The 26995-nt window shown below is 38.9% G+C and overlaps 1 protein-coding gene across 1 annotated transcript; it reads left to right on the plus strand.

Moving 5' to 3' along the window:
* Positions 1-4582: 4582 nt before the first annotated feature.
* Positions 4583-26964, plus strand: nup107 (nucleoporin 107). Its single transcript, XM_037540309.1, has 26 exons — positions 4583-4681; positions 5706-5791; positions 7851-7946; positions 8836-8945; positions 9749-9878; positions 11284-11387; positions 11762-11889; positions 12354-12402; positions 12612-12683; positions 12781-12869; positions 14050-14242; positions 14336-14426; positions 15873-15952; positions 16431-16490; positions 17306-17451; positions 18071-18119; positions 18494-18563; positions 18654-18769; positions 19647-19836; positions 20498-20610; positions 21566-21668; positions 23079-23239; positions 23801-23926; positions 24712-24825; positions 25448-25615; positions 26768-26964. Exons 1-26 carry the CDS (start codon positions 4674-4676, stop codon positions 26873-26875), a joined length of 2760 nt encoding a protein of 919 aa, XP_037396206.1. The 5' UTR covers positions 4583-4673; the 3' UTR covers positions 26876-26964.
* The last annotated feature ends 31 nt before the right edge of the window (positions 26965-26995 follow it).

The raw sequence follows: 26995 nt of genomic DNA on the forward strand, positions 1-26995 counted from the left end.
TCAATAAAGGAGTGGTTCTGCAGGTGGGGACCACAGACCACTTCTCAGTACCTTTCTGCTTTCTGGCTGATGTGTTGGTCACTTTTGAATGGTGGTGGTGCTTTCACACTCGTGGTAGCATGAGACGGACTCTACAACCCACTGTGTCTGTCAGCGTAGTGTGCAGAGGCTGGAGGCCAGTACACCAGGAGACGTGGAGGAGGCCGTAGGAGGGCAATGACCCAGCAGCAGGACTGCTACCTCCGCCTTTGTGCAAGGAGGAACAGGAGGAGCACTGCCAGAGCCCTGCAAAATGACCTCCAGCAGGCCACAAATGTGCATGTGTCTGCACAAACGGTTAGAAACCGACTCCATGAGGATGGTATGAGGGCCCGACGTCCACAGATGGGGGTTGTGCTCACAGCCCAACACCGTGCAGGATGCTTGGCATTTGCCAGAGAACACCAGGATTGGCAAATTCGCCACTGGCACCCTGTGCTCTTCACAGGTGAAGGCAGGTTCACACTGAGCACATGTGACAGACGTGACAGAGTCTGGAGATGCCGTGGAGAGCGATCTGCTGCCTGCAACATCCTTCAGCATGACCGGTTTGGCAGTGGGTCAGTAATGGTGTGGGGTGGCATTTCTTTGGAGGGCCACACAGACCTCCATGTGCTCGCCAGAGGTAGCCTGACTGCCATTAGATACCGAGATGAGACCCCTTGTGAGACCATATGCTGGTGCGGTTGGCCCTGGGTTCCTCCTAATGCAGGACAATGCTAGACCTCATGTGGCTGGAGTGTGTCAGCAGTTCCTGCAAGATGAAGGCATTGAAGCTATGGACTGGCCCACCCCTTCCCCAGACCTGAATCTGATTGGGCACATCTGGGACATCATGTCTCGCTCCATCCACCAATGCCACGTTGCACCACAGACTGTCCAGGAGTTGGCGGATGCTTTAGTCCAGGTCTGGGAGGAGATCCCTCAGGAGACCTTCCGCCACCTCATCAGGAGCATGCCCAGGCGTTGTAGGGAGGTCATACAGGCACATGGAGGCCACACACAATACTGAGCCTCATTTTGACTTGTTTTGAGGACATTACATCAAAGTTGGATCAGTCTGTCATGTGTTTTTCCACTTTAATTTTGTGTGTGACTCCAAATCCAGGCCTCCATTTGTTAATAAATTTGATTTCCATTGATTTTCGTGATTTTGTTGTCAGCACATTCAACTTTGTACAGAACAAAGTATTCAATAAGAATATTTCATTCATTTAGTTTTATGTGTTATTTGAGCACTCCCTTTATTTTTTTGAGCAGTTTACATATATATATATATATATATATATATATATATATATATATATATATATATATACATATATCCGTTTTCTGTATGGGTGACCAATTAAAAAACACCTGAGTGTGTAATTAGGTGCACTTTAAGTGTTGCTGTGTGAAATCCAGCTGTACCAAATGAAAAAGATACAATGTCACAAACACCTAAACTCTTGTGTGGACTTTAGCAAAAAAGCTGGATGGAAGTAAAGCCTTAAAGAGGAACTCCACCATTTTTTTATTTCTGCTTAATTAAGTAGTTAAGATGTTTTAAAAAATCATTCAATGTGGTTTGATATGAAATGCTCTGTTCTAAAGAATCTTACACAGTGGAGGTGATAGGATCCAGGCATCCACCTCTACAACTCCCTCACAGGAACATATTACATGAAATCGTTATGAATACACCTGCCTGATGTCTGAGTTGTTTTATGATAGTTTTGTGATGAAGTTTTGATTTAAAATGTATTTTAATCAATTAATTTTTATCTAGTCATAGTCAATGGTTACATTAAGGGTGTTCAAAGTTAACATAGTCCCCACTGAAAACTCAGGTTGACTCCTATTTTACATCATTTGCATTTATATTTACATTTACAGCATTTAGCAGATGCTCTTATCCAGAGCGACTTACAAGAAGTGCTTTGTCTACTAGAGAAGGTATGTTTGCTAGTTACCAATAGGTTAGAGAGAAGGACGGTCCTGAGATCAGATACTGCTAGAAACAAAAGACACTGTAGATACAGAGAGAAAAGGAACAGAGTTGAACACAGAACTCTGTGCCATGCAATGTAATACAATACAATAAACTACAATACACAGTGCATTCAACAATACAGTAAACTACAATACACAGTTCATTCAACAATACAGTAAACTACAATACACAGTGCATTCAACAATACAGTAAACTACATTACACAGTTCATTCAACAATACAGTAAACTACAATACACAGTGCATTCAACAATACAGTAAACTACATTACACAGTGCATTAAACAATACAGTAAACTACAGTACACCGTGCATTCAACAACACAGTAAACTACATTACACAGTGCATTAAACAATACAGTAAACTACAATACACAGTGCATTCAACAATACAGTAAACTACATTACACAGTGCATTCAACAACACCGTAAACTACAATACACAGTGCATTCAACAATAGAGTAAACTACAGTACACAGTGCATTCAACAACACAGTAAACTACATTACACAGTGCATTAAACAATACAGTAAACTACAGTACACCATGCATTCAACAACACAGTAAACTACATTACACAGTGCATTAAACAATACAGTAAACTACAATACACAGTGCATTCAACAATACAGTAAAATACATTACACAGTGCATTCAACAACACCGTAAACTACAATACACAGTGCATTCAACAATACAGTAAACTACAGTACACCATGCATTCAACAACACAATAAACTACAATACACAGTGCAATACAATAAAATATGATCACTATCATCAACATTACATATAAAAAACTTGGACAACATGTATTGGTTCACTGGTGATTTCAGATAAGAAATAAATGCCTACACTTGTGTTGTGGACGTTGCAACCCCAGGTTCCCATCACCACCACTGTAAAGAAATCTCAGTCAGTAAGTTTGTCTACATAAACCATTTCACATCACAGCACTCTGAATGACTTTACATCTCAACCACTGAATGATTCTGACGTTTTGAAACGTTGGTGGGATTCCCCTTTAAAGTTACAATTTCAGAAATATCAGAAGGTGTTTTTTGGAGATTGTGTGCTGTTTCCCAAACTGTGTTTGAGGAACTGAGCAAAAAATCTAACCTGATTCACGCACCTGATTGAGCTCCAGAAGAGCTTTTTTGTAGCTAAAGGTGTGACTCAGGTTTAAGAAAACAAACCACAGCATGTTATGTGTTGATTTAATGTAGCATAGAGTTTCTCAGCTCCAGTCTTCTAGTCCAAATTCCCGTTGCCTTGCAGCTGAATGACATCATTAGATTAGCTAATGATCCTTCTGCAGCTGAATGAGTCAGGGAAGGTGTACAGCACAGGTGAACAGGGCCTGAGCTGGAGGAATTCTTGTATCTAGAGCCAGTTTTGGGGATCACGGCTTCATTATACCAAGTACATGACTGCTAAATGCTATAGGGCATGCATGAAGGATTCCCCAATGGATGAGACTGAACAGAGCTACGTGGCTAAACATGTTAATTACCTTCTATTACACCGAAAATCTAAGAAAACTCACTGGCATTTCTCTGCTTTTCTGTGCTATACAGGCTTTGGACTGTAGGACACGTGTTATTGCTACTATACTATATGCAAATAACATTTATGAATGTAACACAGCTTTTCTGTTGTTCATAAGAAATTCTTGAGTAAAGGTAGAGAAGTGTGTTTGAAGACCATTCACATTACTTACCCTACAAATGGGGTAATAGCGTAAGTCCAACAGCCACTTTAGCTTCCCCTTCTCTTGAGTGAAATGCGAGTCTGTGCCTCAGTTCTTCTTGACTATCCTGTTGTTTCTATTTTGGCTTGGATTTCTCAATTTTCTTTGCAAAGAAAAACAAATACTGCCTTAAACTAAGAGTTGAGTGATGTGATATGCTGCTTGTCATAAACAGACCCAGATGTGGAGCGCATGGTAAATATTGTGATTTTAATGAGTCAATAAATACCATATACCCAAGTGCAAAATGTTCCCAACAGTTCCCAGGTTTGATTTCCTCTTAATGGGCGTTAGTTCACTATTAAAGACATTCAGGTGGGTAAACAACAAGAAATGTTTTAGACCTGTTAGAGTTCATGATCATATTTCATGAACGCCTTATTTTTTTTTTTTTCTTTTTGCTTTGTTCATTTTAGATATGTTAATGTATTATGGAATGTATTCCTGTTATCCACAGTTACTCTCTCTGTCATGTGCCATACTGTGGGAACTGAAAGTCGTTGCAATGAAAAAGCACGCAGCTCCACAGCTCCTTTCATTTAGGACACCCGGGCGCCCTCTAGCGTCCTTGAGTGGGAGCTCTGCGTTACTAAATATTTTCCACACTGTAAAACCTGCAACGAAGAAGGTTCTTTTTTCAGGTAAGCGTGGGTCAGTTTATTAGCTGTTTTAGGTGTTATCTGCTGCGTGTTTCTCACGCTGTTTTTATAAAGACTGTGTGAATGAAAACTAACAGTTCTCCGCTTGTGTCGTTCTCCGTTTCCCCGCTACCCGGCGTGGTTGTTTCTTTCTTTGGCCGCCGGGGGCAGCAGTGAGCAGGAACAGCTTCGCCTAAAGCGGAGAAGGAGCGCAAACGGCGAAGGCGCAAATCCAGCGGCACGAGTTCGAGATGGACTGGTAACTTTAATCGATTAGGGATCATTAGACGCGTTAATATTAACAGCGAGAGATGATATTTTTCTGTACATTTACACGGGGACTCAACTCAGCGAGCTAACGCGAAATAAGCCGTTACACGGTGTGGTGTGAAGTAGTTAGCAGCGAGGCTAAGCTAACCGACCGTGACGTTCGGTTTAGAGACTTCAGTTATTTTGGGTTTCGCTTGTATTTTTGTCTGTTTATTGCCTGTAAAACAACAGCAATTCTCTCGTGTGCTCTTCTTAGAAAACTGCCTTCTTGTCGCTGTAACAGCGTTGTGGCTGCTGTCAGTGTGGTATTATAGAAAACATGAAAACGGTGGAAAATTAATAAACCTCAGTCATTTAAACCGTTAGTGGTGGCTCTTCTGTGACGGCAATGATGCTGTTTAGTTCTGTGGGTTATAGTATTTCTGTACGCTTTCTTTGGCAATGGTAATATGGTTCTTCAAGTTCGTGTGCCGAGTGTGGTAAATGGTTCTGTAGTCATAGCACCAAAAAGATGCTTCCGTTGAGTTCGTCACAACAGAAGAACCCGCTTTGTTGCCATTTCGACCAGTTTTCTAGTTAAGAAGTTGTTTAGAACCATATGCAATACATCCTCTATAAATCTGGAGAACCATTCCACCTTGTAAAGAGCCTTTAAGTGTGAAATAATCCTATGTAGGTCGTATATGAAAGAAACCCTTGAAGAACCATCTTTTTTTAAGTTTTACTTCATTCGTTTAATGGATTCATTGTTCTCTGTCTGTTATGTGTCATTCTTTAGTGTTCGTCGGTTAGATTTGTGGAAGTAGTTTAGTGCATTATGTTACTGTAAACAGCTGCAGGCCACATTTTGGAAAACAGAGGACGATCATTTTGTGGTTGTGTTCAGCTGTGAGGTTTGATGAAGGAGAAACGAAAGAATAGGCTTTTAAAGGTTTGAGGTCTTTACTCCTGATTTAGGTTGTAAGTCATCATTGTAGTGTTTCCCACACCACTGTATATTTGTTTTGTTGTAGGAGCCAGAACTGGTTGAGCCCTGTTGTTCGCGACTCGGAGGTGACCCGAGCCGCACGAAGGAAAAGCTCTCACAAAAAGGTGGCATGTATCCTTACCAAGCCTTGCCAGGTCTAGTCTTATTGATGTAGAGAGTGATGTGTTTTAATAAATCCATCAAAACAATTTTTAACTGTCACTAATTACATCAGTTATATATGTGTGTACATAATAGCTTGGAGTTTGTAAAGGTGCCATAGAATGGAAATACTGTATTGACAGTGGCATAGTTGAATAAGGAGAGTTTGTTACATGGGAACCATAAACACTATTGTCTCCAGCTTCAAATTCACATTTGCTAGGGATCCCACATCCCACATTTGCAAGAGAGGGTGGTAAAACAGACCAATTCCAAAACCCTGTTACGTTATAGTTAAGACTATTGATGCTCCCAGAATTTACATACACCAGACCATGTTCTGGCCCAGCAGGAAACAATGGCATCACAGCAATAGCAGTGGAAATGGCGGACTACTTGCAGAAATCGTGCCGTTCCAACCAGTGGAGGAGATGTTGGCTCTTTTCACATCCTTCATCTTGGGGCAGTCGTGGGCTGGAGGTTAGGGAAACAACCCTATGGCCGGTTCGATCCTCTGAGCCGACAGTATGTGACCGAAGTGCCCTTGAGCAAGCCACCCAACCCCCAACTGCTACCAGGGCGCTGCAGATTGGGCTGCCCACCGCTCTGAGCAAGTGTGCTCACTGCCCCACTAGTGTGTGTGCTCACTAGTGTGTATGTGGTGTTTCACTGCATGGATGGGTCAAATCCGGAGGTGAAATTTCTCTGTTGTGGGACTAATAAGGGTCACTTAAGCTGAGCTAATCTAATCACACTGAAGCAAACTTTCAGCATGTATGGTTGATGTTCATCCTTACACGAGGCTTCCTATTTGCCAGCTTTTTTAACTGAATGGTCTGCTACAGCTTGTACAGGCACCTGAATGTAACTGTGGCATCATTTATTGTGAAATTCGCAAAACAAGCTGGCAAATAGGGAGTCAACTTCATCTCCCACGTCTTTAACAGGATTCTGGACACCTTCACTTCAAAGTTGTTAGTTTTGCTCTGCCCATTTCACTCCAGTTTCTGAAATTGTAGACAGCATCAAGCAGCCTTTGCTCAGTGTTTGATCTGGCCCTGTGACCGGAAGGTTGCCAGTTCCATCCCAAGGGCCGACAGTCCATGACTGAGGTATCCTTGAGCAAGACACCTAACCGCCAACTGCTCCCCGGGCGCCGTGGATAGGGCTGTCCACCGCTCCGGGCAAGTGTGCTCACTGCCCCCTAGTGTGTGTGTTCACTGGTGTGTATGTGGTGTTTCACTTCACGGATGGGTTAAATGCAGAGGTGGAATTTCCCCGGTTGTGGGATCAAAAAAGTATCACTTAACTTAAAAGAGGAGCAGTTCCAACTGTATTAGTATCACAACCTCAACAGCAACCTGTAAGAAGCCATGCTGTGATTTTATCCACCTTTTTGATGGCTGAAGCCAGGTCATCAAAAATAGAGTTGAGAAATTAACATCGTAAGTGACTTTAAAAGAGCTTCATTATTAGGGCAGGGATGGCTGAGGCTTCAGTCACAAAGACTACTAAACTGGTTAGTGATTCAAGAGGAACAGTGACTAAAAAGACATCTGCATTTAGATCTTAGGGAAAGACAGTAAATTGGGTTAGAAATTGTAGTCGAAGGTGCACATTCAGTGAGTGTGACACTTGCACTGTGTAGGTAAGGAAAAACAGAAGAGCTGCTCTTTGTCTACAACCACTTAGAGAGAGATATTGTAGAGCTGCAGTGAATAAACCCCTGAGACGAGTGCTTGTTTGTGAGTTCGGTGGTGAAAAGCTAAAGGCAGTGTTCTCTTTAGGTATTATAAAGCAGTCATCACATATGGTACTACAGAAAATCCTTCAAAATGTCACAGCAATTCTGTGTGAGAGTGAATGGAGAGGTTGTTTACCTCGGAGTCTGTCTCTTGTAATTACATTACAAGCTTAGTTGGACCATGACAGTCAAGCTGCACTGTGTACATGATTATATTGAGACTAATATTGTAATTGTATTTTAGCCATGTATTGCATTATGTCTGATCCTTAATTGTTTATCCAGTTCCACTCGCACAAGATGAGTCTCCTTCAGCCTCCACAGCCACTCCTGCACGAGCTCTGCTACGGCACACGCCTGGGTCACTCATCAAACAGTCCTGTAAGATTTCTCACATAACACATTCATTTCTAGGCTAGGGAAAAACTTGATACCACATATTGTTACAGGACTGTGATATTTTGCAGTACACAAAGGCTTAAGTACATTTTATTTATTATATAGTTGTTAAAGCGTTTATCATAATATAGTTCTAAATGCACATATCTGTGATCATCAAAGCACCAATGTTTATTGCTTCAGTCACAAAAAAATTTGTGCTGTCAATAGTGTTATATTCTTACGTAGTGAGATGCTCTCTTAACGGAAAATTGAGATGCTAGCAGAGATTACTTATCGTTGCGGTGGTAATTTGGTGAGCATAACTACTAATAAGGTGAAATTTTATGGATTGAGCACTGCTACATTATGATATTAATTGTTATATGGCAAATGTACACTTTTAGGAAAATACAGTAATTTACAGTGATGGGCAGCTGAAAGTTCCCCTCCTTCCACAATGAAGGGTAGTTCATTTAGAGTGGGTTATTCTTGTTAGGCAGCCAGTGACTGCTGAAGGAGGTATGTCAGTGACTGCTGCTCTGATTGCAGCACCTCATTCAAAAAGCTGTCTTTGAAACACTTCTTATAACTTCATTGTGAATCAGCAGGGCTAAACAGCTGTAGGCTATATTGGCAGATATGTAAAGTGTTTTTTAAAGTAATATCACAAAATGAAGGTATTCAAACTAGGTTGTTTTGTAGCTTAGTTAACATATATGTAATGTATGAACTGGGGAGTGTATGAAATGTTACATAGTTACATAATGCATATTGATTTTCCCTGATGAGTGCTTTAAAAGTGTTTTTTTTTTTCTTTCTTTTTTTGTCTATGTCCCTCTTTTTCTGTTGAATATTGTATGGTGTTTGTTGGTTTCACTCTCTTACATAGTCACCCCCAGAAGTGCTCTGAAGAACCCAGATGTGTCTGCTATTTTAGGCACAGGGAGCAGGCCATCCCGCTTTGTGAACACACCGCGCCCCAAAGGCAGTTTCAGCATGGTGAGTCACACCAGGTCATCATTTAACAGCTTATAGTGGTGGGATATATAACTCTGCCCTCATTACGATTCCATTACCTTTTTTTTTAAAACTATTCATATGGTTAATGAAATCTTGCATTTCACCTCAGTTCGGTTCATGCAGTAAGGGTGTGAAAAGGCATTGATGCATTTTATTTCCTCATTTTATTAAAATCTCTTTTATTTTATCACTGATTCAATCTCATAAAGGTAAAGGTGAGATTCACACACTGTGGACTGCTTTCCCAGACTTGGATTAAGCCTAGTCATGGGTTAAATTGCAGTGCCAATGCTCAATCACCATTGAAAGTTCTTTTTAATATGTATTTGGGTTTGAGAAACTTTGTTTCAACTATTTCACTTTTGTAGTATTGCATGCTCTGATAAACTGAAAATGGAACCTTTTGGAAACATTGTTCTGATTGTTTAAAAAAAAAAAAAAAAGTATTCCAGGCTGAAAGGGTCCTTATAACGTTAGTGAGTGGGTGGGGCTAAACTGTTGTTGTCTGAATAGGTGGGTATATATAAATCTGTTGGCTGACATCATAAACAATGAATTCAAAACTGGCTGTTTTTGAAGCTTAGTTTACATAGATGGATTGGGGAATGAACATTATATTTTGAAAATTTAACAGTGTTTACATAATACATCAAATATATATCAAAACATTTATTGAATAAAGGTACCACTATATCATTCTGAATTGAAAAATTAATTCTGTGAATTGTTAAACCCATACAGATTAACTAAAATCTCTCTCTGCTTTGTGTTCTACACATCAGAACCTGGACGACAGTGACTGGACGAACAGTCTGTATCCCTCTCCGCACTCTATGCTGGGGGACGCCAGCTTCACTGATGAGATGAACATGAGCGCTGTGATGCTGAAGGAGGAGGACCCTGGAGAGGCTGGTACATGCTCACGTTTCTGCATATTTATAAAATATGACTTTATTTGTTCGTTTCTTTATTTGTTGGTATAAAATATTCTCTTCTCTTCAAATAGTAATATAAATGTTTTTGAAGTACATTATCTACAACCCTACTCAAGCTGGATTAGTTTTACGTGGGGAGGTGCAATAATTTGAGTGATTAGCAATGAGATCTGTGATTTTACTTTAGTATGAATCTGCAATGCGGTATTCAAGTCTGTTAATAATTCTGGAACAAATTATCCTCTATAATTTGCTATATAATAATAACAGTCTTGTTCAAACTGCTGATGAAGGACTACAGCAGAAGTCAGCGCAAGTCAAACACTGAAAAGACCACGTACGGGTCGTTCCAATAGATGTTAGTAAAATAGATATTTAATACACTATTTCAGGGGTAATTAATTAAAATTCAAAAAGGTACAATTAAAGAATTTCTTCATAACTATGATTCAGTGGGATAAAACGTATACTGAAGTAGCCTAGTAGTTATATTAGCAGCAAGTCAGCAGTTAGCAACTGAATATCAAGTCAGATAAAGTACAGTTTAATAATATTTCAACAATATGTGTCACTTTTCACACTGAACTGGAACAATAACAAATACTCCAAATATATATTCTTCTTTTCTCACTTCAAGTAAAAACAAGGGCTGCATTTAGAAAAAAGAAAAAAAAACAAAGCTTTTTTTAAAATGTGCAGCTTAAAGGGCTTAATTTTAGAAAAAGTAAATAGGAAGTCTGGTTTGAGTTGCACTTTTTCATCGTTTTGGTTAACTCAGTTTCGCAGTTTCTTAACAGTATGAACCAGTTTATAATAAAAAATCTCACATCCTAACAGCTGAACAGCTTCGACACCTTTTCTCTTTCTTTGCCTCTTGTATCTGTTACAGTTGCACTGTACACTTTATATACAGATCACTGTTTACATCTTTTTTTTTTTTTTACCAATAGTACTTCTGCCTTTACTGTACTGTACTGCAGTTCACCAGCACATTTCTGTCTTTGTATCTGATACACTTGAATATCTGACTATGCACTAACTGTCTATACATCCAATATACCTGTTATAACCTATGCCTATGCACATTTTCTCTACGTTTGATACTTGTACTTGACTATGCACATTTTGTCTGTTTTTTACTGTCTTTTGTCTTTGCACTGTTGCTATTTATCTTTTATTACTGCACTGGAAAAGTAGCCTGATAGTGTTTCTTTATACTGTACTACCCTGTATTGTATAAGGACAGTAAAGTTGAATTGAATTGAGTAATTCTCAATAGTTTATCAGTTATAGGCCAGAGTTTGGATAGGGCAACGTCTGGGGACCGTGGTCCACCTATTAGTGACCTCTGCGCTATTTAATACACTCTTTTTCTCTTTCAGCTTCTGTGAGCCTGTTTCCGGAGTTTCTGCACTCCTACTTGCGTCACTCATCCAGCGCTGTGTTTGACCTGTTGGAGGACTATGAGACTATCTGTCAGGATAAGGTATAAACACGCACACAGCTCTCTTCCTGCTGTCAGTCATCATAGATCTTCATGTTGCTGCTGCCACAACAAAGCCTTTTATCTCCATAAATGATGACTTTCAACTCCTGTTTGGGTGCAGTGACAGTAATGATAACACCAAAACTCTATCACTCAAAAATGGCCCACTACTGCTGTGATTGTTCATCCATCAATTAAGCTTAGTAATGCTGAGCAAAGCAATCTTAAGTGAGCATGCCCCTCCCCCCAAAAAAAACATGTTAAGGGGGGGGTGCAAAATAAAAACTATTAAGGTTGAGTATAACCGTGATGATGATGACTACCATTGAACTATCAGTAAGTCCACCTGGTCCTGATGGTGTCGTGTTGTGTAGGTGAACACACTGCAGAAGTTGGTTCTGCGCTCATCCTCCAGTCAGCAGAAATCCTCTAAAACTGCCAGCATCACCTGGCTACTGCAGCAGGAGATGGTCACCTGGAGGCTCATCACCTCTCTTTACAGGTACACACACACACTGACCGGTATCGGCATCTTATTTTTATTACCTTTCCTACGCAGATCCACTCCTCATCAGATAACAACGTAACACTGTCCTCTCTGCATCTAAACTTTTTCTTTCTTTCTGTTTCTTTCATTCTGTTGCTCATTTTTACTCTCTGTGTATTTCTGCCTCCTCTCTTTTCGTTCGTCTTTTGTCTTATTTCTTTCTTTATTTCTTTCCACTTATTTCCCTTTCTGCCTTTCTTTCTTTCCATTTCTCTTTCTTTCCATTTCTTTCTTTCCACTTATTTCCCTTTCTGCCTTTCTTTCTTTCTCTCTTTCCATTTCTTTCTCTTTCTTTCCATTTCTTTCTTTTTCTTTCTTTCCACTTATTTCCCTTTCTGCCTTTCTTTCTTTCCACTTGTTTCCCATTCTGCCTTTCTTTCTTGTCCATTTTTACTTATTTATTTCTCTCTCTCTCTCAGGGACAGGATCCAGACAGCTATGGAGGATGGGCTGATGATGGATATAACTGTAAGTGAATTCTAATGGAAGACTGTGACATTTGTTTGTGTTGGTGTGTGTTCATGCATGCTCTGTGTTTCTCTCTGACCTTGTGGTGGGCACTGAATGATCTAAGAAGAAAAGGAGAGGTGTGTGAATGAGAGAGACTATAATGATGTTATAATGGTCTTTAATGGTGCTATAATGGTCCTAAATTGTGTTATAATGGTTTGTATCAGGCACCCAGTGAAAGTGAGAAGGCAATAATGGAGCAGTTCTTTCAGAGGGACAGCATGGTCCGACAGAGCCAGGTATACACACACACACACAATTTTAGAAGTAGAGGCAGGATTAAGCCTTATCAGACTAACTCCTCTGTTTATTTATTTGTTTGGGTTTCCCCTGCAGCTGGTAGTGGACTGGCTGGAGAGTATTGCCAAAGACGACATTGGTGATTTCTCTGATAATATTGAGTACTATGCCAAGTCTGTGTACTGGTGAGTGTACATTTCTTCTTATGTAGTGATCAGAGAGTGTTCGTTATTGACTATGGTTTTTGATTAATATATGAAGACCACAGAGACCATAAGGCGCTTTTTCATTGGAACTCCTTTGTTCTGAAACTCTTCTGTTGCTCAAAATTGTACAGCAGTGGTGCTCAGTCATAGTAATGGAGACCTAAGATCTAACACACACAGCCCTAATATTCAGATGCCCCTGAAAAACATCATTTTATGGATCAAATGTGTTGGAGCAAAACACTGCAGGATGGTTCCTCTCCAGGGCCTTGAATGGACATCCCTCATCTTGAGGATATAGAGAGTTCCAGAACCTCTTGAGGAACTAATGAGTTCCGGAAGCTCAGGAGAAACAGTAGCGTTCTGGGACCTCTTTAGGAACTGAAGAGTTCTGGAGTCTTTTGAGGAACTGAAGAATTCTGGAATCTCCTGAGGAACTGAAGAGTTCTGACACCTCAGTAGGGAACAACTTATTCCTGTGGGTTTTAAAAATGTTGGACATGAGGGTTCTGTGAACCTTTCATTTAAGCAGTCAGGGATGTTCAGGATATCAAGGTTGAGACTGACCAGAGACCAGCCAAATTCTTTCTAAAACTGGGTGATAACGGGCTGGTTTGGGTCAAAGTGTAATATTTCTAATGATGCCGCTGGTTAAATTTCCATTTAGTGATGGATTAATAAAAAAATATAGAATATAACAAACATTTCTATACAGTCAAACAGCTCTTTAGCTGCACTAAACTGTCTTCCCTCTTAATATGTTTGCTGTTTCTCAATGCTTAATGCCAGCAGTGACATTAATGTGTGACTCCAGCATTCCAAGTTAAAAGTACTTTTAAGGTAATGTAAGGGAGGAAGGTCAATTTAGGAGAAAAGCTAAAAATGGGGGAAATACATGGTAAAATTTGTTAAAGGTGGGAGGTGACTTGTGAGAACCCAGAAGTGAAATCCTGTCAGTGAAGTGCTATTAGTTCTGGACAAGTATTCATAGCAGTAATAAGTAACTAAAAAAAGGTCCTGTTGTCAAAGGGTGCCTGTAGAGAATAGACACTATGCTCACATTTGCATCATCGGACAGTTAACTGGTGATTTGACTTCTAATATTTGTCAGTAAGACATGTCAGTCAGTAGACTTGTGTGCCTTTGTTGTTGTGTGTAGGGAGAACACCCTGCACACTCTGAAGCTGAGGCGAGATCAGTCCAGTGCAGGTTTCAGCAGGCCACTGGTGACGGAGCTGGACCCTGATGCCCCCATCAGGCAGAAAAGGCCTTTGGCTGATTTGGACCGAGAGGACGACGCTCGACTGCTCAGATTTCTCTTCACACTTATTCGTGCAGGAATGACTGATGATGTGAGTCTTTATAGAAGACGTGGGTCTAGAATTTACTTTTAGGAATCAGTCATTTTTTGCTCTCACATTCTTAATTTTTTATTTTGCACTTAGGCTCAGAGGTTATGTAAGCGCTGTGGTCAGGCTTGGCGTGCTGCCACTTTGGAAGGGTGGAAGCTTTACCATGACCCCAACATCAATGGAGGTGAGAACAAACACAAATTTACACAAATGTTAATCTTGCCTATTTGGCCTGGCAAACACTTTGAATAATCAGTCAATAGTGATTAATCACATTATTTTGTGTAGTTAATTGTGATGAATTGCATATGTCTTGGCAGGATTCATTAATACATGAAATAAAATTACATTATGGAACCCTAAACATGCAGGGTCCTCTAAGTCTCCACCTTAGGTAGAGAAAAGTTAGCTGTAGTAGCCTGAACTGGAGAGGGTTAAATAAAAGCAGCAGGCCACAAGGAGAAGATTTATTTTGCACTGTAACTTTTGGCACAAGCCAGTATTTTACAGGCTTTGAATATTTGATGTTTCCAAACAAATAGCCTAAAAAAAAAATGTACATTTCAGATTCCAGATTATTTGGGCTAACTCTTTTTAAAATTTCATCTGACATCACACTGTATAGTCACTACCACATTGAGGACTGAACCAGGGACTGACTGCGTTGTGTAGTGCCTTTGATTTGCTGTGATTTGTGAATGATTCATCTGCAAGATGCAACAGTAGCCTTGAATGACGAGAGACTACACAGATCTTAAATGCAGTGCAGTGGTTGCAGTACTGAAACTGGTAAATTCTGCACTAGCAAACTTAAATTACCTCTGTTTGATACACAGTGTAGTTTTTCAGATTTTGACATAATTTGAAAATATTCTTTACCCATGTAAATTCATGATGTATGGTCCAAAAGAAACTAAGCGAGTTAGAGTCTGGTTCCACTGACTTACATTAAAAATTAAGTAGTTTTTTTTCCTTCCCCTGTAAAGTTACCATTTTGGAGATACGAGGTTTTCTTCTGACAGTAGCGATATTCAGTCTTTTATTTTACCTGTATGTTTTGCCATTCAAACATAATTTAAGTTGCCAGAAACAGAAGTAAAGTTGTGCCCAGCTGTTTGCAGCTCCCTTAGGGGGACACACTCTTTATCTTTTGGCTGATAACATTAGCGAAAGTTATATAAACGTATTACATTATTGTCCACATCTGTGTTAATTAGCTGATGTAGCCTTACCCTTCCTATGATGAGAGTTTTTATCCTCGTTATGCAACACCATGGGATCCTTTACCCAGCCTGACGTGAAGAGCCGTAGGCTTCTGTGCTTTTAAATGCTTTGAGAGACTCCAGAATAGGGAGAGAGTTGTGTATGACATGAATATAAATGTCATGAAAACACAAATTTACAAGCACAAACTGATACAAACTTTCAAAATGCAATTGAAAGACTGTATTGTTGACTATTAAAGGTGATCTTAGTTAATCATTATAAGCCCTTTGCCTGCGGGATGCAAGGTTGGGCAGTTAATATTGGGTAATATTGAGTACTGCTCTGTTAGGAATTGAGTTCCTTTTTTATATATTTTTTTCTCAGTCATCCTGTGTTTAATGCCTGTTTGTTTGTGCTTTCGCAGGTGGTGCAGAGTTGCAGCCAGTGGAAGGGAATCCTCAGAGGTGTGTGTGGAAAGTGTGCTGTTGGAGGATGGCAGAGGAGGTAAGATTCAAACACTAATCACTTCTCTCAGTTTCAGCAATAAATAGTTCAGTCTTGTGAGGTTCTTTCAAACACACTAACCCTTCTATTCAAAATAACTAAAAAGAATTATAGAAAAGCTAAAAATAATTGTCAGATATTCCATAGAGGAGCCATAGAAGTTAAAGTTGATTAGTAAATTGATTGTTTTTTTGTTGTTTTTTTTGTAGTTTTGTTTTATTGTATGGATATTTTACATCATAAGAGTGTGTAAAAGATTTTTTTCTATCTGTCTGTCTGTCTGTCAAAGATTTTTGTTCCTGTTTTTTTCACCATGTGCCACATTTCATCACATTTTTCCACCTTAAGTGTACAAACAAATTCTGAAATTAGTTGTATATTTATGTGTCCATCCAGTCATTTTTTTTCCTTTCAGTATGTCAAAATTTACATAAATATGTGGATTGAAATCTTCTTTGCATTTGATTTTTCTGTGCAGGAGCAGTTTAACAGGTATGAAAGAGCCATCTATGCTGTGCTGAGCGGAAACCTTCGACAGGTAACTAATGAAAAACACCCGTTCTTCTCTCACTATATGGGACTTTATGAACAAATTGTTTTGTTTGTTTATTTCTTTCTTTCACTCTTGCTGATGATGCATAAACATTTTGTAAAAGGTAGAAATTGGTACCAATCCATCTATGTGGATTAGCATTACAGAGAAAAACAGCATTTATTTCTGCAGGACTACAAGAGCCGTTAATAAAATGTAGATGTTTTACCACAAATGTCGATATAATAGCTCTATATTGATCAAGTGCAAACATCTTTCCAAAGCTGTTTTTTCTTGGAAACATCTGCGTATGATTCCGAGATCATTGTGCGTCCCTTTTATTTTGTCCAGCAGTGTGAAGAATAGCCTACAGCCAAACTCTAGGAAAAATATTGTTAGTGCAGTGAAATAATGACCACAGTCAGGTACAGTCAGTACCTTTCAGATAAAGAAAGTTGCTACAAAAGCAGCAACTCAAAACACTACCTAAGTATTTGTGTAACTTCTAGAACTGCAGTGGAAATTCTTATTACATACAGCATCTATTAAATGATGTTTGTTAAACTCGTTTCTTCTCTTTTTGGATCCTTTTTGTCTAAAATAACAATGAAATTTAACACAAGAAAACAATTAGTAACTGTATGTTAATGATCATGATGAACGGTAACTGAGTAAAAAGTAGATTGATTTACTTACTAATATACTTGAGAAGAAGTAAAAGTATCATTAGAAAATACTTAACAAAGTTCAAATCCATCATAACTGTGATCAAGTACATGTACTTGAGTAAATGGAACTACTTTGTTTCTGTCCCCTCATAGCTGCTGCCTGTGTGTGAGACATGGGAGGACACTGTTTGGGCATATTTCCGTGTTCTGGTGGACTCTTTGTTAGAGCAGGAGCTCCGTTCCTCAGGAATGAGTCACGAGGACCTAGAGGAGCTGCCCAGAGAATACCTGGAGGCCAGGTAAGGACCTGCCGACAGCATCCAATCATGAGATTGGATGTTTTTCCTTAGATAAAACCGATTTAAATGAGCTATAGCTTATTGGACTTTGCTAAACTGAAATGTTGTGAAAGGATCATTTATTGAATTCATTAAAAAAAAATCTAATTTGTCCAGTTGTCTTAAGTTTGCACTGGAGCTACCAGGCTAATGAAGCTAACAAGTATGATAAGCTTAAAGTCATTAGTTAGCATGGTGCTAACTGCCTAAATCATCACACACCCACCTCAAACCATGTCGAATTGTTAAGTAATCTTAAATTGACTTATGTGGTTGTCGCTGCTTGTGTGGTTTTTGACACTGTACACATAAGTGGCAGAAAATAAAATACAAAAGTACAGACAAAATTCAGTCTTAAAGGGTTTTTTTTCCGGCTCTGCAACGTGTTCATATGTAAGCCTACCAAACCCAGTATTTCAGCTGACTGTACTTGAGCCACAAATTTTCCAGTGCTATAGGTCTCATTAGCTTCTGCCTCGAGATGAGAGGTGGAAAGCACTCTGTAATTACTGTTTCTGTTTGAGCGAGTTAAAGGTACACTGTATAGGGCTTGATTCTTTCTCATTGTATTGTTTTTCAGTTGGACGATGGAGAAAGTATTTGAGGAGCTACAAGCTACTGAGTCAAAGGTTGGTGTGATGGATGGTATTTATCCTGCAGTTGTGTCGTAATAGGATTACAACAAATGTTGTCCATTGACCACTAAGTTGTAAGTCTTAAAGAGGCCTTCCATAGTTTTTCAGAGTGGTCTCTTTACAGTGGTGGTGATGGGAACCAGGAATCCCAGTATAGCTATTTTTTTCAGCATCCAAACCTCCAGTGATCCAGGGATAAAAAATAAATTCATTCATATGAATCACTTCAATTGGGCTTTTCTTAAAAAATTCAATATTTGAGGTAATATTTGTAGAATATTTTACAAATGTTTAGTATCTGCAGTCCTACTTCATAGTCGAGCTGTCAGTAATTTAGCTTTGATCACATTTGTTTGTGTGTTTGACAGAGGGTTCTGGAGGCAACCAAAGAGCACTACCACATCATCCAGAAGTTTGTCATCCTCGGAGATTTGGATGGTAATGTTGTAAGAATGGTGGAGTCTGTGTTTACAGTGCAGTGTTAAGGTATGTTTTGTGAGTTTTGAATATGTTTGTGTTTTGCTGTAGGGCTTCTGGAGGAGTTCAGTGACTGGTTGGGGAGGAGTCCGCCGTTGCCGGCACATCTGCTGCGCTTCATGACACACCTTGTGTTGTTCTACCGCAGTCTGGGCATGCAACTGAAGGTGCACACATTAATTTTACAAGACAAGAATAAGTTGTAGACGACTCAAGAAGAAACCTTTTATGAACCTTTTTTACAATGCGACTTATTATTTTTTTTGGAGGTATTCACGACCCTTTGCTGTTCAGCTCTCTCCCCACTCACACCAGTATACACATGAAGGCAATTGCAGAAGAATAATCTATTCACATAGTGGGCCAGTATTCCTTAGCTAGCACTACACCACAGAATACTTTCAGCTGTCAGTCCAAGAGCTGTCTCAGTACCCAGAAGAAATTCAGCATTGACGTTAGCCTCTCGTGTGGCCTCTAGGTGGAGCCATTCAGCAGAGAGCTTGTAAGCGCACAGCAAAATCATTTTCTCTGTGTTTGATAAGGTAAATGTCTTGTTGGACCACTCTCTTCTTCAGAATCTGACTAAATGGGCTGCAGGTCAGATCTAGAGTTCTAGAGGTTATCTAATGCATCCATTTTCAATTTCTGTGTGTGTGGTAGAGTGGGAACATAGTAACAGCTGCAGCATAAAATGAATCATTACTTGGCAGCCTGTGCTCAGCGGATTAATACTGTCTTTGTGGAAAGAAAAATGCTGTTAATATCAAATAAGCCATTAAAAACAAAAAAGCACAAGTAAAACATTTCTTAACTAATACAGTTGTGCCGCCAGAGTTATGTAAGAAAGTGATATTGCCCTTGAGGTCATGTGCTACAGTGGTTTTACTCCACTTTGCACTGGGTGTAACAATAAACCCTAAACATCTTTATTTAAAAAAAAAAAAGACTTTAGGTTTTAGAATATGTAGATAGAGCTCTGGATTATATTGCATTTTTAAGGGTTTCTCTTTTTTTCCCCCTTCTCACTCTCCCTCCACCTTTCAGGAGGAGGTATGTGTGGATGTGTTGAAGGCATACATCTCTCTGTTAGTGAAGGAGAAACAAGTGGAGCTGATCGCATTTTATGTCAGTAACCTGCCGGCAGACATAGCTGTTACTCAGTACGCTCGATTCCTCGAGGAAGTGATCGAGACAGAGCAGCGAAAACGCTGCCTGGAGTTCGCCAGCCAAGCCGGTGAGAGAAAACACCTCCTTCATTCATCCACTACAGATCAAATTAAAAGATAAATAAGAAAGAGACATAGACAGTTAAGGAGTGCACTGAAGTGTGCACTGAACTTGACTGCCTAATTAAGCTTAGTTCCACAGTTTAGAAGTATAAATAACCGAAAGAAGCCTCTCCATGTTTTCTGTACTTTATGGAAGGTATTTACAGTTGTCTTTTGTGTGTAAGCTGAGCCTGCAGTCATTCTGATTCTGCTAGCTCTACCATTTTTATTATAGCCTAGTTTATGCTGTAATATGTTTTAAGTAGGATTTTTTTACCTAATGACTAATGACTGTGAACAGCCAGAAGCAAACAGCCATATCTTATGCACATGACAACACACAGACAGTTGACTGGCAGTGTGGTGCATTACGTTTAGCATTCAAGCCTTACGCCAGAAAAAGCGGAAATGCTACTTTACTACTAACCAATAAACAGGCCTCAAGAAAATATTCACAATTTAAATCATAGTCACAGTTTTGATCGAGTAGTTCAGCCGTAGGCATAGCCAATTAAGACAGCGTATTAACTCCCATCAGTTACTGTGAAGCTCCTGACTGAGGGAATCAACATGAGAGAGAGAGATATAAATGTATTTGTTTTTTGCATGCGTGTGTGTGCTTTTCAGGTCTGGATGTGGCAGCGGTCACTAAGACGGTGGTAGAGGCCATCAGAGACAGAGACAGTGAAGAATTTTCTCACCATGACCTCACGCCTGCGCTGGACACAGGGACTTCAGCGGTACAACACATTCACACACACAGAGAGCTGGGACTCATACAAGGGATAAAACAAAGAGGCACAGTGTATATCGGTTAATACAATATTTATCCTATTATAAGTAATTTATTTCAACTCTTTTAAATCAAGCATATTTTATTAGTTAGGCACCTTCATCCTAAATAGAAAGAGTCCCTCATCAAGAGGAAAGATTCTGATTAATGGATTCATTTTGAGGTCAGCTGAAATCATACTATACCCATATAACCATACTCAGAAACCTACAGCATCAGTATTATATTATAATCACTGTATCTTTACTTTTTACTCACTAACTTTATACATTATCCACTATTGCAATGCTTTGTTGTTTTTTTTTTTTTTTCTATTTTCATGGCTCTTTAAAAAAAAAAAAAGATTTCTCCCTCTTTCTGTTAGCACCACCTATCGGATCCCAAGGTTGGACACCACCAATCCCTAACCCCCTCTAAAATATACATTGGTAGAATGTGTTTACTTGGCTGTTCAGATGTGGATTAGAAATTGGGCATGTCATTATTTTTGATGTATCATGGTATTTCTTATTACGGTTATATCGCTTAGTCCTAATGCTGATCAAAATGTGAGATGCAGGGTCTATACTTGAAGCTAATCCACTTTCTAATCCTAACACCAAAAGTGAAATTCACCAGGTAGTTAATTAAAAGGAAGGACTGTAAAAAATAAAGTGATACCAAATTTCATTATTGCCTTAAGTTCACTAGGGCTGAAAAAAACAAGATCTGCAGCATGGTTTTCATGAGATGCTTTTGACCAGAGTGTATGCATTTAATAAAAAAAAGTTTTAGATTTGAAGTTAGAGTTGAAGGTTAGGATTTGAAGTTATAAATGCAGCTCTCTGTGTAAATAAATATGAACAAGTGTATAAATTCTAAGCCTATTTCTTTTATTTTGTTCCCCCTTTTTCACTTTGCAGGAAGATCAGCAGAAAATTGATGTCATTGATTGGCTGGTGTTTGACCCTGCCCAGCGTGCTGAGGCTTTGAAGCAGAGTAATGCCATCATGAGGAAATTCTTGGGTGGGTGGAGCTTCAGCACTGCCTAAAAAATGAAATATATATCAACCCACACCTTTGACATCTGCGCACATGACTATCAGTGTTGTGACATGTGGTATAGTTTTAAGTATGTGGTAGAAGCCAGGTTGGACAGGAACCGTATATTGTTGCAGCCTAACATCTAAGGTTTTTTTTTCTTCCGTCTCCTTGCACATGTTGCATTATTTAGTGTACTGATCATACCAGTAGAGGGGACTACTTTTGTGTCCACTCCAGTATTTTATTGAAAAGTGTATATGGAATCCAGCCGAAGTGCAGTACTGCGTGTAAGTCGGAGACTGCTGTTGTGGAAATTTTTGTGCCAACAAAGAGCGAGTACGGAGACCGGATTGCAATTATGTTCTTTATTTGAGAGCACGCTGTTCATTTTAGACTGTTGTAAATATACAGTATTATCACTGCATCTAGGAAACAGAACAGCAACAAGACAAAACTGCAAATTATGAAAACCAGAATGTAAAACAACAAACTGCATCCTAAAATTCATATTATTCAGTTTTAAGCGTCATACAAAAAGTGGAAAACATAAAACGGGAAATTACATAGAAGCTTCAACAATGTATAAAATAGTATAAAATCCTGACAACACCCCCCCCCCCCCCCCCCCCCCCCAGTTTGTGTCCTTTCTTTGCCTTAATTATAGCTTTCATAATTTTCTTGACCGCTTTTTATTATTATTATTATTATTATTATTATTATTATTATTATTATCATTATTGTACTGTATATTCAGATAGGATCCAAACATGAAAAACCTCTATAACCTCCATCTCTGTCCTGATGCTTATGGATCCATGGATCCTAGGTACTGACTTGGAGGTCTATGCTATATATTCTTTAATCATATCAGAAATATATTCTAGACCTAAACTGTTATTTATAGACTAATAGCTGCACTTTAAATCTACTCTAGTTTCTGTAGTACATATCTGTTCTGTAGTTTTATTGTACAAAGCATTAACAAAACTAGATATGGAGTCGGCTCTTCTATTTTGGGAAGAGCAGCATGAATACAAGTCAGTCATGTTCTTCTAGTGAATAACCAAGAACAAAGCTATGATGGGGTGTGCCACTCAGACTGGCTGTCCTCAATGCCATGTAAATTGATAGGTTCTTTCGCGTAAATTGATGCGTTCATTCTTTTTGTGTGTTCATTCTGTCTTTTCTTGCTTTGCAGCCATACTACATGCTCTCTAAACACAGATATTTAACACAAGACTTTCTTTCAACTTGTTATGTTTCCAGTCTGTCCTTCATTGTTTATCAGGAAAAAAATTTAAAGTTTTTCAATTTAAACATCTTTTTGTGTTGAATTGTTTCACTTTCATTGCAGCACTGTTTCTGATCTCGTGTCCAATCTCTCCTTTTCAGCCTCTAAGAAACATGAGGCTGCTAAGCTGGTCTTTGCCAAAGTTCCAGAAGATTCCATTAGGGAAATCTATCGTCAATGGGAGGAGCAAAGAATGAACACAGCAGCTCCTCCTGAGGAGGAGAACGCCATTCGTGAACACCTCTGTATCCGGGCATACCTGGTGAGAAGCCGTTGCTCCCCCTCTATACTGATTTGTTGCTCAGTGTGACAAATCAAGAGATGCAGTGATCATCAAAATCTATATGTTGTCATCAGTGTTGTTTAAAGAAAAAAAGTTACTTGAAACAAAAATGATCTACAATATTTCATAGTGTTCCTGTGATCCATATGGGCATTGAGAGATTGTAAGACACTAAAGGAAGTGTAGGGGTGATATGGCTTCTATTGTTTAATTTAAAAGGACTTTATAATACCCTGTAATGTTCATATGATCTACACAAATATTCTGACAGAGTGTAATACACTATGGTTACTTTAGCTCATCTTGGTTTGTTGCACAAACAATGCACAACATTGCTTGTTGTAAGGCATAATGGTCTATTTAGTTACTTAATAAAATAATATGTCGATTTATTTTTAATTTTTAGTTGAAGCCCTACAGTGAATTCTGTATTTAAATTTATATTGTAAAAAATGTTTGTTTCTTCTAGTCTTCTGGAGTTTAAGTAAGGCCTTCAAACTGCTTGTATGATGCATCTTATGTTTGTGTGTATTTTATCAGGAGGCTCATGAGGCCTTTAATGAGTGGTTCAGGCACATGAACTCTCCTCCCATACAGCCCACCATGCCTGCGCAAGCCAAATTCACTGAGAAGGTGGCCTTCGAGATGAAGGAGAAAGAGTACAAGGTCAGCAGTATCCACCATCATCACATTCATCCTACATAGTGTGCACTTTTGTCAGAAAAAAAGCACAATTCAATACAAAATTACAGTAGTGAAATACTAATAGCTGCTTACGTCAGAACTGCAAGCACCTTTTCATGCATTGTAAGGCTGAACAAGGACACAGTGTCACTGATGCAGCGCTCATCTGATAACACTAAGAATGACAATAGTCATCAGGTTAGTAGTTCAGGGTATTTTTGAGCTGCCTGTGTGTGGGTTTTATAACGGGCAGTTTAGCTGAAAAGTTTAGTTACTTGCTCTCCATGTGGGAGAACAAGGTTTAAGCCAACCACAAGGAAGCACTTGTGGGGCTTCCAAAACAACTTCCCACTAGTGTAATTACGTTACTTTGGCACTTTTAATCTACTTTTTTTAAGCATAAAATACACTTTATAGTGCAGCCCTACTCCAGTATAGACTGTCCCAAATTAGTCAATGTAAAATAGATCATTAACTAGAAATACTGTGTCATTTTAAGGCACACTTTGCATTTAATGTTCAATAACATGCTGTTACTGGTTTGTAATGGAGCTAATCTTGTTTTCCCCAACATTTGAGAATTTTACCATGTTTAAAATATGTTTGCATAAGTAAATATGTTTGTGTCTTTATATTAAATTGATAGAAAAATGTATTAAATAATGTTTGGACAAAGCAAAATAAAAACATTTGCATGCAATTAAGTGCTATCAAACATTTTTTATTGTTCTGTTTCTTCTGCACCCCCATTATGTATGTGTATACAGTTGGAGTACGAAAACTGGAAAGGTCGGCTGGATGCTCTGACAGAGGAGGTGAAAGAAAGGATCTACAACGTTCTGTTGTTTGTGGATGGAGGCTGGATGGTGGACGTCAGAGATGTGAGAGAAACTCTTTAATGTTCATATGATCCACAGTCATTCTGACAGATTGTAATACCCTAGAGGAAGTGTAGGGGGTGATATGGCTGCTGTTGTTGCTATGTGCTCTGTAATAGAATCTGAAACTGGGCATCATTTTGCATTCAGTTTTTTTTTTTTTTTTTTTTTTTTTTTTTGTAAAAGAAATGGTTCTGTTTAAAGCCACGAGTTTATGCTTAAATGGTTCTTTTCATGATGAAATAGTTCTTCAGATTGATGGAGAATGTGTTGTATATGGTTCTATGTAGAACCTTTTTGAAAGTGGTTCTGTATAGTACCATAAAAGGTTTTTCTACTGTTAGAAGCTTGACTTCATAACAATAGCAGAACCTTTTTGGTAAACCACGCAGTCATTTCAACAAACTGTAATACAAGAACAAAAAAATGCAGAGGTTTCCATTGTTTTGTTGCACCGTGGAAAAGAAACTGCTGCGTGAGAGTGGCAAAGTAAGAGAAGCTGAAGTAAGTGTAATGTTTAGTTTATTAATCAAACTATCTAGTACAACTGTACTATTGTGGATCAGATGTTTTCAGAAACCTGGTAAAAGTCCACATCACATTGTTTGCATGTGTTTACTCTCAGGATGCTGAAGAAGACTCTGAGCGCTCTATCCAGATGGCTCTTCTGCGGCGTTTGTGTTTACCAATGATGACGTTTCTGCTGCTGACTGTTCTGCAGCGGACGGAGCGACACCAGGAGAGCCTCCACCTCGCTGACATCATCGCCTCTGACCAGCACAGGCTGTATGAGGTCAGTCTCTACTTTCTTTTCTCTCTTTTCCTCATGTCCTCTTCTCCCTTGCTCACCTGTCTTCTACATACTGGCCTGTTAACTCTAACCTCTCTATGTTTTACCTGTTCACAGTAGTGGTTATATGCTTGTGTGTGAGCACAACTTCTATATGTTGCTTGGTTGTCCCTGACAAGATGATTAAAAACATTTAACATTTATAAGAAAAAGCAACTGGCATTAGCAATTATTGTGCCGTTACAAAAATTATTTTTTGTTGTTGTTGTTGTTGTTGTTGTTGTTGTTGTTGTTAAAAGTACCAATACATAAAGCATTACATATACATAAATATATGTAAAGTGTTAAGTATATCAATATTTTAGTGTTAAATCCAGTAGACTTGAAGCCGGTAGACTTAGTAGTAGGCCTTTTACTGTGATAGCGTTATCGGACCTGCCGAACGTGAATGAAGTGTTAGCAAAACGAGTAGTTACTCTGTGTTCGCTGTCGAATTGTTTGATAATTCCATTCATTTATTAATTCAGACCTGCCGTATCTACTGCTCTGTCATGAATTAATCTACAAAGGCAGGTTTAACTAATTACTAGTCTAATTTAGTATAGTACTAAAGTTACTTATGGCTGAATTACAGTCAAGCCTGCTCAGTGCGCAGCTTTCACTGTGTCAGCCTGTCGTTTGAGTTCTTCTTGAGTGCAGTTTATGCTTTTAGTACTGTAAGCATTAGCCTAAGCTGATTTAGTACACTTTCTACAACTTATGTGAGGTAACCAACCACAGTATCTGGTGGTAAGCACACATACACTTCAGATGTAAATATTTGGCTGTAGAGAAATGACACATGATTTAGGCAACAAGTTCAAGTATGAAGTGTAAATATGTTGCATGCCGTATGAAGCCGTCTCATGGGCCGGTAGTTTGAGACGTATATTATCTGCAGGATGCTTTCTACCGGCTCTACAGAGGCCTTGCCAAAAACACTAACAGCAGACATGTTGAAGCTTGAATTATGTCTGCAATTTCGCCCAGGCTTATACGTAACAGTATGGCATACAGTGTCGGAAAAACACATAAGTAAATCTGTTTATCACTAAAGATTTAATCCAAGTGTGTGGGTGGGTTGGTTATTTATTTATTTATTTATTTATTGAATAGGTCTTCTCGAAGGACGAGCTGCAGAAATTTCTTCAGAAGATGAGGGAGTCGTCTCTGCTGCTGTTAGATAAAGGATTGGATCCTCTTGGCTATGAGCTTCAATCCTGAACACCACTTCTTTCTCCTAATGTTTCTAATGTTTAAAAGAATTTGACATCTTGTTTATTTTGTATTTCAATAAAGATTTGTTAATCGTTTCTGTGCTTTCTGGATGCCTTTTCGTAGAAG

The sequence above is a fragment of the Pygocentrus nattereri genome, chromosome 1 (genome assembly GCF_015220715.1).
Source record: "Pygocentrus nattereri isolate fPygNat1 chromosome 1, fPygNat1.pri, whole genome shotgun sequence".
NCBI lineage: Eukaryota > Metazoa > Chordata > Actinopteri > Characiformes > Serrasalmidae > Pygocentrus > Pygocentrus nattereri.